Genomic DNA, 12320 nt, shown 5'->3' with positions numbered 1-12320 from the left:
TCTCTGGTGCCTCGACTGGTATTTTGTAGAGATGCAGATGTGCCTGGCAACCTTGGATGGGCAGGCGGGTGCCCCCCTCATGCAGGAGCCCACGGTCTTTGCCATGTCACTGGACAGACCCACGATTGAAGGCTGCAGCACACAAGACACTCCAGGGGCTGCGTGTTAACCTGGGGTGCTGAGGCCACCCAGGCCACCCAGTGAAATGAGACTCAGGTAAAAGCAAGTGATGTCCGAGTATAGGCAAGCCTGGTCTGCTATCCCTTTCCTATACTTCTTCCACTTCAGAGAGATGGCCTCTATTTTCATTAACTACAATCCTAATACATTGATTAGATTATAGAACATGGACACATTATAAGAGAAAATACTGATAACAGAGTGGGAGCTGGAGGGGACTGAAATGAGCATCGGTTGAAGGACGGACAGTGGGGCTCTTCTGGGGCTCCTTTCTCTTCTTTGTGCCGCATTCCAGGTAACTGAAAAATCACTTTTTTATGGGGGCCCCAGAATTCAAGTGCAATCAAATGGTAGTCCTGCTTCTTGGCTTCATCCGCCTGTCGGGATTAACCTTTTATTCCCGGCCGGGCCCAGCTAGCCCGTCCCCTTACCTCGCTTTCATTGCAGCAGAAGACGTCAGAGAGGGCGTAGAACCGGGGGTCCAGGTCGGAAAGGGCAGGAGCTGGATTGAACAGCGTTTTCACTGCGAGGAAAAATAGGGCTGGGGGTTATCGGGCGTGACAAATGCCTTTGTGGACCTTCAGCAAGGGAAGTGCCACGTCCCCCATTAGGTGACAAAGCCGGGGTGGGCAGAGGGTGTCAAAGGGCTGAGTTCAGGCTTCCCATGCAGGACACCTGGGTCCGATCCCGGAGCTGCATGGCTACCTGAGCACAGCAGGGTGTGACCCAGAACAAAGCAACCGACCAGGGGCCAGGCCAAAGGCACAAAGGACTGGAGTGCGTGCCTGCTGGAGCACTGCCTGCTGGAGCCCTGGGTGTGATCCCCAACACCACTGGGTGTGAGCCCTAACAAAACACACAAACACATTGAAACACAGGGTGTGAGTAAGGAGGGGACAAAAGGCCCGAGTGATGAGCGCCCGAGAATAGAAGACTGGAGACAGAAACTATGGTACATCTACACAATGGAAAACTACGCAGCCTCCAGGAAACATGAAGCCATGAAACTCATTTATAAATGGATGGACACGGAGAGGAATTATGCTGAGTGAAATGAGTCAGAGGGAGAGAGACAGACATAGAATGAATATACCCACTTGTGGAATACGAAAAAAAAAAAAATAGTATGAGACTAAAATACCCCAGGACAGTAGAACCAAGGGCGAGGAGCATGGCCCAGGGTTGGAAGCTTGCCTCAAGTTGTGGAGTGGGGAGGGGAATTGGGATACAGAAGTCAACTATGACAGTGACAGCTGGAAATGACCGCTGTGGACAAGAACTGATGCTGAAAGGAGGTAAAGGGAGGAGCATGATAATCTTTCAGTACCTGTACTGAAAACCATAATGGTCAAAAGGAGAGGGAGAGAGAGAGAGAGAGAGAGAGAGGGAGAGAGAGAGAGGAAGAAGAGAAGTGCCTGCCATAGAGACAATCTGGGGGGCGGGGGGTATGGCGGGAAGGAAACTGGGGACATTGGTGGTGGGGGATATACACTGGTGGAGGGACGGGTGTTGGAATACTGTAGGACTGCAACCCAATCATGAACAACTCTGTAACTGCATCTCACAGTGATTCAATAAATAAATAAATAGATAAATAAATAGATAAAACCAAACAGAGGGCTGGGGTGAGGCTCAGTGGCAGGCGCCGTCCTAGCATATGCGCGGCCAGAGTGTGAGCCCAGCTCTGTGCGGCCCTGGCACACGGGCGGCCCTGGCACTAGCGCCCAGAACAACAACAAGAAAGAACATGAACATCGATGGAGCCACACAGGAAAGTCTGAAATTGGGGCTGGAGCCTTATACAGTGGGTAGGGTACTTGCCTGGCCAAGCGGCTAAGCTGGGTTTGATCCCCGACACCCCACCTGGTCCCCTGAGCACTACCAGGGGTGATCTCTGAGCGCAGAGCCAGGGCAGCTCTGAGGACTGCCTGGTGTGGCCCCAAGCAAACCAAAAGAAACACACAGAAATCCCAATCTCCCCGCCAGCCTAGGACCAATTCCCTTTGGCTGCTGTCTGTGCTCCTTTTCACATCCCCTTGCAGTTGTAAGGGCGGGCATCGCCCTTTCAGCTCAGGGGTAACAAGGGCATTCAAGAAAAGATGCCAATTTCCTGGTATGAACAGACACGGCTGCGTGCCAGTGGGCTGGTGGACATTCTCGCGGGTTCTGAGAAGTGCTAGGTTGCATGGCTGGTTCTCAAACCCACTGCCCAGAGAGAGCCGAGAGAGAGGGTAGGAAAGGAACAATCCAGCAGGTTTTCTGGGAGGACATTCACGTGCCGATGCTCTGTCGCGCCCTGACAGAGGACTTCCAGCTCTGTCACCAGGCAAACACAGTTTACAACCAGGCTGACATTCTCAGCGTCCACGAGCCGTCTGGGGACGTGAAGGCTACAGGGAGCAGGGGAGAGTTGGAACAGAGAGTGAGAGCAAGCTCAGACTAGGGCACGCGGAGGGAGGATGGGGGGGGGGGGAAGAGTGGGCAGGGGGGATGCGGGGCTGTTGTGGACAGGCCAGCAGCTGGTAGACAAGGCGGGGAGCAGCAGAGGGACACAGTCGGCCCGAGGAGGACCCCAGTGAGGGTCAGGCCTACGTGCAGGCTTTGGCCATCCCTATAGCAGACGCCTCTCATCCTCCCCACCCCTGCCGCAGCCTAATATTTTCAAAACATCTTTGAGCTTTGTAAATATTGAAGAGAATATATAATATTAATATACATTATGAAAACACTGTGGTTAAAAAAGTTATCCAGGGGCTGGGTGATGGCACAGTGGGTAGGTTGTTTGCCTTGCATGCGGCTGACCCGGGTTCGATTCCCAGCATCCTATAAGGTCCCCCGAGCACCGCCAGGAGTAATTCCTGAGTGCACGAGCCAGGAATAACCTCTGTGCATCGCTGGGTGTGACCCAAAGAGAAAATAAAATAAAATAAAAATTAAAAAAAGTTATCCATAGTTGAGTTACAGGGATGCGATATTCCAGCACCATCCCTCCACATCGTCCCCGTGCCCCTCCCTCCCTGCCCGCCGCCCCCTGGACAGGCCCGTGTCTCAGTTTGGCTGCTGTGGCCTGGGTCTCCTGCTCCCATTGACAGCTTGGGTCTAGAGCTACCCACGCCCCCACACCACCCATGCACTGAGGCTCCCGACTGCTCTCCCCCACCTCTCCGCACCCTGTCCTCCGTTCTAGTTCACTCCTTCATACTGGGGGGTGGGGAAGGGGTTCAGAAAGCTCACGCGGGGGTAACCCTCTATCAGAATGTTTACTGGTCTGAGCTATCGTACAGTAGGTGGGGCGCTTCCTAAGTCCCTTGGGCCCTGCCAGGAGTGACCTCTGAGCACAGAGCCAGGAGTAAGCCCCTGGGCAGAGCTGGGTGTGACAACCCCCTACCTAGCCCCCAGCTCCTGCCCGAACAAAACAAGCAAGAATGTTCACTGAGTCACAGGAGCACCCACCTCGATAGCTCGGTCTCAGCCCCTCACTCAGGTCCATGGACGTGTGAGAGACTCACCATCAAACAGCTGGAGCTTCACCTCTCAGGGACACCCCCCCCCCCACACACACACCCCACTGCCCCTGTGTGGCTGCCCACTGGCCTTGGCCTCAAAAGGAGCAATGATGGTTTCCGGGCTCCATCCCCACCTGTGACCCCAGATCTTGTTTTTCTTTTTTCTTTTATGTCATTTTCTTTTTTTTTTTCTTTCTTCTTCTTTTTTTTTTTGGCTTTTTGGGTCTCACCTGGCAATGCACAGAGGGATTACTCCTGGCTCTGCACTCACGAATTTCCCTTTGGCGGTGCTCAGGGAACCATATGGGATGCTGGGAATTGAACTCGGGTTGGCCACATGCAAGGCAAACACCCTACCCACTGTGCTATTGCTCCAGCCCGCTTATGTCATTTAAAAAATCTTTTAATTGAATCGCCTTTAGATACAGTTATAAAGCTTTCATGTTTGAGTTTCAATCACGCAATGGTCAAACACCCATCCCTCCACCAGTGCACATTCCCCACCACCAATGTCCCCAATATTACCCCCCTTTCCAACCCTCAACCTGCCTCCATGGCAGACAATTTCCCCCATATTCTCTCTCTACTTTTGGACCCCGGGTCTTGTGGGGAGGGCAGAGACCCTGCACGAGACAAGTCCAGCCTGACGCCACGCCCACCCCCTTTCTCGGGCAGCTGCCTTGTGAGCTTATGGCCAATGGACACTGCCCGCTGTCCCTGCTTGGGGAGGCCAGCGGGACCCCTTCTATGCCTTCCTCAGTCTTTACTAACGCCTGGGCCCGGTTAGTGGCCCCTGTCCAGTTCCACGCCAACGCTAGTTGCACACTCTCATTATCTTTGAATCCAGAATGTCCACCCACAGAAATTCTATGGTGTATTTTTGGCTGCTTATATTTTGGTACGGGGTTATTGTGCAGCTTAAATTGGGAAACGGATGTAGAAGTCCCATGTAAACTGTAAAGTGTTGTACAAATGTACAGGCTTATTACTATTATTAAACTGTCGCCACCCGCAGCCCAACACCCCCGCCTGTCCACCCTGCGTGGCTGCCTTGGGCGGGCTGCGGTAGCCAGGCAACAGTCTCACTCACTGGTGTTCCCTTCCACGGGGGTCTCGGAGATGTCGCTTATGCCATGAGGCCCTCACTGCCTAACACGCTCATTTCCTTTGAGGGCTTCTAGAATAATGGTAATTGTTCCCTGATTTTAAGGAGCGTTTTAGGGAGTGCTACTGGGTCCCCGGCTAGCCCAGGGCCAGCAGGGTGCCAGCGCCCAGGATGGGTGAGAGTCATTCATGCACAAGTCCCCTTCGCTCTCTCGAGACCCTCACGTGGTGGTCCTTTCCTAAGCCTTCCCTGCAGAAAGAAGCCTTGTGGGCCCACCAAGACGGGCCCTACTTGACGTTACTCTTTTTTTCCTTTCTTTTTGGGAAAGGAATGCTTCAAAAAGGGGCATCAGCTAGCTGTAGTACACGGCTGTCTTTTCATTTATGAGTTGTAGGAATATTCCCGTGACGTCACAGACCCACCCCGCTGCCCCCAGCCCTGACGTCTGCTCCCCGGGCTGGCAGGATGCTGGGGTGATCTCGTTCTCCACTTTTCTGTGACAAGCCTGCGTTCCTCTTTGATGACCTGGTTGGAAGGAAGGTGAAGCTTGGCAGACCCATGTCAGCACGTATATTTCAGACAGTGGAAGGCAGAGCACATTCGCTTGGGCCAGTGAGCCGTACCTCCTAACCTGGGTACCCGCCAGGGGTACCATTGCTTTTGGGAAGAATGTTCAGTGATGCTCAGGGGTTACTCCTGGCTCTGTACTCAGGAATTAACTCCTGGCGGTGCTGGAGGACCATATGGGATGCCGGGGATTGAACCTAGGTCAGCCGTGTTCAAAGCAAATGCCCTACCCACTGTGCTATCCCTCCAGGCCCCCATGCCGTTACTCTTAGAGCCAGAGAGACGGGCTGAGCACATGCTTTGCATGTAGGAGGTCCAGGGTCCAGTCTGTGGTTCCCAGGACACCACCAGGAGCAATGGGGTAGGGCAGCCCCCAAGAACCGCTGGGAGCGGCCCCCAAACCAAAAACAAAAGAAAAAGACTTAATGGCACATCTGTTCAAAGGAGTCCCGGGAAGCTGGGAGGCAGAATGAAGCGGGGAGGGGTTGGTCTAGGGACGGTTCTGTAAGTGCGGGGCTGTGAGTTTGATGCCAGCACCACCTTGCTGCCTCTGGGCTCCTGTTGCGGTGACCGGGGCCCAGCCGACAGCACCACAGCTGTGTATGGGTGGCAGCCACAGGAAGGGGACGTCAGGGCTGGGGGCAGCGGGGTGGGTCTGTGATGTCATGGGAATATTCCTACAACTCATAAATGAAAAGACAGCCGTGTACTACAGCTAGCTGATGCCCCTTTTTGAAAAACTGGGCAACCATATGTACTCATGCTTACATACACGGAGAAGGAGGGAAATGAGAGGTCCTTGCAAAATAAAAAATGATGAGTTACACAAGGCTGGCAGGAATAAGTCTGCATGCTATGCACCAACCAAACTGTGGCCAAAGATATTCTTAAGACAATATAGTATATATTTTATAGATATGTATTTTTGCTTTTTTGGGTCACACCCAGCAATGCTCAGGGGTTACTCCTGGCTCTATCCTCAGGAATTATTCCTGGTGGTGCTTGGGGGACTATATGGGATGATAGGGATTGAACCCGGGTCAGCTGCATGCAAGGCAAATACCCTACTCACTGTGCTATCGCTCCAGCCCCTATATTTTATATTAATATAAATTAATATAAATATATTAATATAAATTAGGGCTGGAGCGATAGCACAGCGGGTAGGGTGTTTGCCTTGCACGTGGCGAGGCATGGACGACCCGAGTTCGATTCCTCTGCCTCTATCGGAGAGCCCGGCAAGCTACTGAGAGGATCTCGCCCACAAGGCAACGCCTGGCAAGCTACCCATTATGTATTCGATATGCCAAACACAGTAACAAGTCTCACAATGTTACTGGGCCTGCTCAAACAAATTGATGAACAATGGGAGGACAGTGACAGTGATATTTATATATAATATATATTTTTATATATAATATATGGGAGATGTAGCTCAATGTAGACTTTGCATGATGGAGGCCTGGGTTTGACCCCTGGCATCACGTGAGTCCCCAAGCACCGGAGCCGAGAAGAGGCCCAGAGCACCGTCCCAAACCAAACCAGAACCAAACCCCAAAAAACACCAAAGGAAAACAACCCAAACAGAACCACCGTATGGGCCTAAGAAGTGGCCGGTGGCAACAGCCCCTGAGAGTCAGTCTAGAGAACTGGTTTACCCAGAGGGTGAGGTTGGGGCTGGGGGGGAGGGGACCCGAGACATGGGTGGAGGGACGCTGACATCCTGGTGGTGGCTGTGGTGCTGGAACATTCTCTGTGTGTCTGAAACGCTAGGGGCCTCGTCAATCACGGGGCCTCAATAAAAAGCGAAGGCTGAAAACCCCCCCAATCTACTCCCTACGTCCCACAAGTACACAGTTCACGAAATAACAGGATGTTAGGGTTCTGCTTCAGAACCACCTGAATTACAAAGTAGCAAGGGGGCATCTGGAGAGCGATTCAAGGGAGACTGACCACAGGCTGATCCCTGCTGAAGAGTGCCCTACAGCCTCATGTTTGGAATTTCCCACGAGAAAAGCTAATTTTAAAGAGACAGTCACCCCAACTTTGGAGCACCCAGTGCTGAGAAAGGCAGTCTACACTGTGTGGAGGGTGCGGGGTCCAGGTCTCCTCCAAGAGATGCTGGCGCAGCCAGGCTGCTGGGTCAAAGCTTGAGTTCGAGAATGTAGGGTTGCTCGGGCCCTGTGGTGCTGGGTCTTCCCCAGGCCACCTCGGCAGCATCTGGCCATGTTCTGGGGGCTGCGTGGTGCAGGGAATCGTACGAGGCTCTTAACCTTACCTGCCTATATTTGATCTAGGGGAAATGGTCTTTTATTTTTTGCGTTTTTTTGGGTCACAGCCTGCGATGCTCAGGGGTTACTCCTGGCTCTACACTCAGGAATTACTCCTGGTGGTGCTCGGGGGATCATATGGGATGACGAGGATTGAACCCAGTTCGGCTGCGTGCAAGGCAAATGCCCTACCTGCTGTACTATCGCTCCAACCCCTAGGGGAAACGTTCTTCCCGAAAGCAATGGGCCAGCTTGGAGCCTGGCGGGTACCCGGGTTCGGAGGTACGGCTCACTGGCCCTAGCGAATGCGCTCTGCCTTCCACTGTCCGAAATATACGTGCTGACATGGGTCTGCCAAGCTTCACCTTCCTTCCAACCAGGTCATCAAAGAGGAACGCAGGTTTGTCACAGAAAAGTGGGAGAACATGAGGTCACCCCAGCATCCTGCCAGCCCGGGGAGCAGAGGCAGCGCCAGGGCTGCGGAGGGGACCGGGAGCACCCACAGCCGTGATGACTCATCACAATGCGGGCCGGGCTGCACTCTCGTTTGTCCTTATCATGCGTCGACAGCGGGCACCGTCCTGTCTGAGAGGGGCTGGGGAGGCCTGGGGAGGCGGCCGTGGAAGCACCGCGGGAAAAGGAGGTGGCAAAAGCTCAGGTGTTGGCCTGGGGGTCAGAGGATGCACAGTTAAGAAGACCCAATAATTCACTTCGATGGGCAGGACATCTCCATGGGCAGGGAAGAGACCGTGGGAAGCGGGGGCACCCCCAGGTCTGGCTCTGGTACACTCTCTTACTAGGATGCAGGCGTTTATTTCCATGGCCCCCCACCCAACACAGACACACACACAGACACGGACACACACACAGACACACACACAGACACAGACACACACAGACATATACACACACAGCAATAATGCTCACAGCCTGAGCCGGACACTGTCGGGCTGACACCGAGAGACTCACCAGCTGCACATTTTCGTCTGCCAAACGGGATAGGGACTCAGGTGGCCTTCAAAGATATCCTGAATCCTACCTAGAATTTCCTCTTGGCCATCTTACAATCCCAATTATTTATAATTGCTCCTGCAATGTTCCGTTTGCTTTGAAAGGAGGCTGAAGACCAGAATCAACACGCCTGAGTTTCGTCACGAGCAGCTGAGGTACCACCTGAGCAGGGGGCGGTCAGGGCTATCCAGTCGGTATTGTTTGTTTGGGAGGCACGGAGGGGGGGTTTGCGCCACACCCAGGGGCGTTTCTGGCTCAGTGCTCAGGGTGCTAGGGGCTTAACTCGGGTCAGCTAGCTGCATGCAGGGAAAAGGCCCTACCTTCTTCATACTATCCTTAGCCTTCAGTATTGTTTTTCAGAGGAAAGTTAAATTTTTTGAAAAAATTTTTTAATTTATTTTTTAAAATTTTTTTTAATTTTTAAATTAATTTTTTTTCTTTTGTTGGTGCTAGGGATGAGCCCAGGGTTTCACAAATGTAAAACACATGTTCTATTTCTGAAACTCCATGTCAGCTCTGGTTCTTAAGTTTTTAAAAAAATTTTTTTTTTCATTAAATTTTTATTAGTGAAACACCATGAGGTACAGTTCTGGACTTACAAATTTTTGTGCTTGGGTTTCAGTTGTACAATGATCAAATACCCATCCCTCCACCAGTGCCCATTCTCCACTACCACCAATATCTGGTTCTTAAGTTTTTTTTTTCTTTTGGGGTCACACCCGGCGATGCTCAGGGGTTACTCCTGGCTCATGCACTAAGGAATTGCTCCTGGCGGTGCTGGGAATCGAACCTGTGTGGGCCATGTTGGCTGCGTGCAAGGCAAACGCCCTACCCGCTGTGCTATCACTCCAGCCTCATGGTTCTTAAGTTTTAATTTTTATTATTATTTTTATTTTGGGGGTCACAGTCAGCCGTGCTCAGGGATCTCTCCTGGCAGGGCTCTGGGGTGGGGTGTGGGGACTATCTGGGGGTGCTGGGAACAGAACTCGGGTCAGCAGCGTGCAAGGCTAGTGCCCTACCTGCTGAACCATCACTCTTGTGCCTGGTGCATTTTGTGTGTGGCTGACGTTCTCTCTGTACCCTCAATGGTCCGTACACCACAGGGCTGGCGCCACAGATGACCTGGGCCACCAGGGGTGCTAAAGGACCTTCAGAGCTTTGCCTGGTTATGCTCAGGGGACCACGGGGTGCTGGAGATCCAACCAGGCGTGCTCCCTGGCCCCTGGACTATCTCTCAGCCATCCTTTTCCTTCGCGCAAGGAAAAAACAAAGAATAGAGTGTATTATGAGGCTTCAGGAATAGTTACTCCACTTCTGTGCAAAAAAGTCAGGGGCCCTTTAGGTGTCTGCGAATTTATCTGTGTCTAGAGTGTACATTTCAATGTGACATATTTATCAACATTAGCCAAACTGACTGGTTGATGTTTATTCAAAGTAATACATTTTCTTTGAATTACTACAGAAGAAAATGTAGGTTTTTGTTTGTCTGCTTTTGCTTTTTGGTTTCTGGACCACTCCTGGCTGTGCTCAGGGGTCCTGGGGTCACCCGTGGTGGTGCTGAGATGATCATGTGTTTTGGGGATCGAGCCTGTGTTGGCCTCATGCCCGACAAGCGCCTTAACTTGCTGGACACTCTCTGGCCGCTCTGCATGTTATTTTAAATGTCACAGAATTTCTCATGAAATTCTTTGTCTCACACGTGGCTTTGGTGGAGGAGCCTTCTCAGTGGCCAGGAGCTGTGAGAACTCAAAGCATTTCTTTCCTGAGTGTGGGAAGATGTCACTGTGTCCTCCTGGGTCATGTCACTGGATACTGTGTTCTTTAATGAAGCGTTATTGTTGTCACAAACGAAACCCGATGTATTCCCCTCTAAAAATCCAAAATAAAGGGATAGGTTTTGCCAGTGCACAGCACACTTTACACGTAGAGTACCTGCCTTTGATCCCCTCCACTGCCTGGTTTCCTGAGCAACAGGCTGGAAGTAAACCCCCAGTATTACTGGCTGTGGCCCTAAAACAAAATAATAAGCCCAGTGCTTTGGTTCGGGGGATTGGATTGATTTCAAAGCACAGGCTGCGACTCCTGAGCTTGTCTCTCTGTGGGGAAACCCTCTTTTGCGTGGGTTTAACTCCAGCATCACTATTGTGAGTGGGGCAGCTAAGGGGGCAGGGAGAAGCCTCCTGAGTCGGGTTGGTGCTGATGGGGGCTCTGGGGGCAGTGATGGGCACTTGGCACCCACAGACACTGTGCTTTGGGCGCTCCTGGCCCGCTTCTCTGGTTTCTGAAGGAGAATCTAAGGCCTGAGTTGCTGACTGGCTTGTTAGCGCATTTCCATTTGCTTACTAACTGATTCTGAATTCAAAGCCTTGCGTCACGACTCCCAAGCCAGTGCTCCTTTCACTGGTCCATCTCCTTTTCCTCTTTTTTTTTTTTCTTTTTGGGTCATACCCGGTGATGCACAGGGGCTAATCCTGGCTTTGCACTCAGGAATTACTCCTGGTGGTGCTCGGAGGACCATATGGGATGCTGGGAATTGAACCCGGGTTGGCTGCATGCAAGACAAACGCCCTACCCGCTGTGCTATCGCTCCAGTTCCTCGCTGGTCTTTTTCATGGGAGAATAAAAATGTGTCCAAGTCACATGCACGCTCTAAAATCAAGCCGTGACTGACCGCTGGGCAGAGGGGACCAGCCACATTCTGCGTATGTTTGTAGGCATGGTTCACGAAGGGCCAAGTTCTTTGAAATCAATGAGCTGTGGCTGATGTTCCTTTTCCTATGCCACCCCCCGGACCCCTGCCAGATTTGAGTCACTCCTGGCAGTGCGTGGAGGCGACTCTGGGCTGTGCTTGGGGGGTCCCGGTGGTGCTCTAGGGACCATGAAGCGCTGGGATTCCTGCTTGCATCTGGCAAATACAAACCCACGTGCCCCAGCCCCGTGAGCCCTCTCTAGGCCGCGCCTGATTTCACCGAGAGACCAGGAGTTTGGTCACCCAGTCCCAATTCCTGCCTCTCGGGCCACTGTGAGGACATGGGTGACTGGTTGACTTTGACCCCTCCACGTCTCAGTCTGCCCACCTTAACGTCTGGGAGAATCTCTTGGCCGAAAGGGGTTCTTCTGACTGTCAAAGATATTTGAAAGAGCTTTTCTTTTTATTTTTCTTTTTTGGGTCACACCCGGAGATGCACAGGGGTTACTCTTGGCTCTGCACTCGGGAATCACTCCTGACGGTGCTTGGGGGACCATATGGGATGCTGGGAATCGAACCCAGGTTGGTTGTGTGCAAGGTAAACACCCTACCCGCTATGCTATCGCTTCAGCCCCTGAAAGAGCTTTTATACGTTGTCAAGTCCAAACAATGGCAAGGGGCTTAGACCACTTCTTATATAATGATATGGCTGTACAGGGGGTGCCCCCCCACCGCAATTAAGCACACAGAGAAAACAGAAGCTGAAGGATGCAGAATGAAGCCACGGAAGGAGACAGGTAGACGTCGAACATTCTCCTGCCCCCTTCCTTGCCATGTCCTGGCTTCTAAAGAACTGCCCAGCACATGGGGGTATGAAGCACTTTTGAGCCCCTGCGCCCCCAGCGCCCCCACTGACAGCTGTCGCCTCACCTGTGTGGGGTGGGCTCCTTGGGCTCCTCGGTGGGGGAGTCTGTCCCTTGCTTTCCTCCACA

General features: G+C 52.3%; 1 protein-coding gene across 1 annotated transcript in view; it reads right to left on the bottom strand.

Moving 5' to 3' along the window:
• Positions 1–12320, bottom strand: part of RBKS (ribokinase) — a 97028-nt gene that overhangs the window by 39790 nt on the left and 44918 nt on the right. The window contains exon 6 of the mRNA XM_056125530.1: positions 612–703. Within this exon, the coding sequence (XP_055981505.1) occupies positions 612–703 (92 nt within the window). The remainder of the gene's footprint in view (positions 1–611; positions 704–12320) is intronic.

The sequence above is a fragment of the Sorex fumeus genome, unplaced genomic scaffold, assembly GCF_029834395.1.
Source record: "Sorex fumeus unplaced genomic scaffold, SorFum_2.1 ptg000006l, whole genome shotgun sequence".
NCBI classification, from domain to species: Eukaryota; Metazoa; Chordata; class Mammalia; order Eulipotyphla; family Soricidae; genus Sorex; species Sorex fumeus.
The sequence above is the reverse complement of the archived record's forward strand: the minus strand, read 5'-3'. Positions and strand labels throughout refer to the sequence as shown.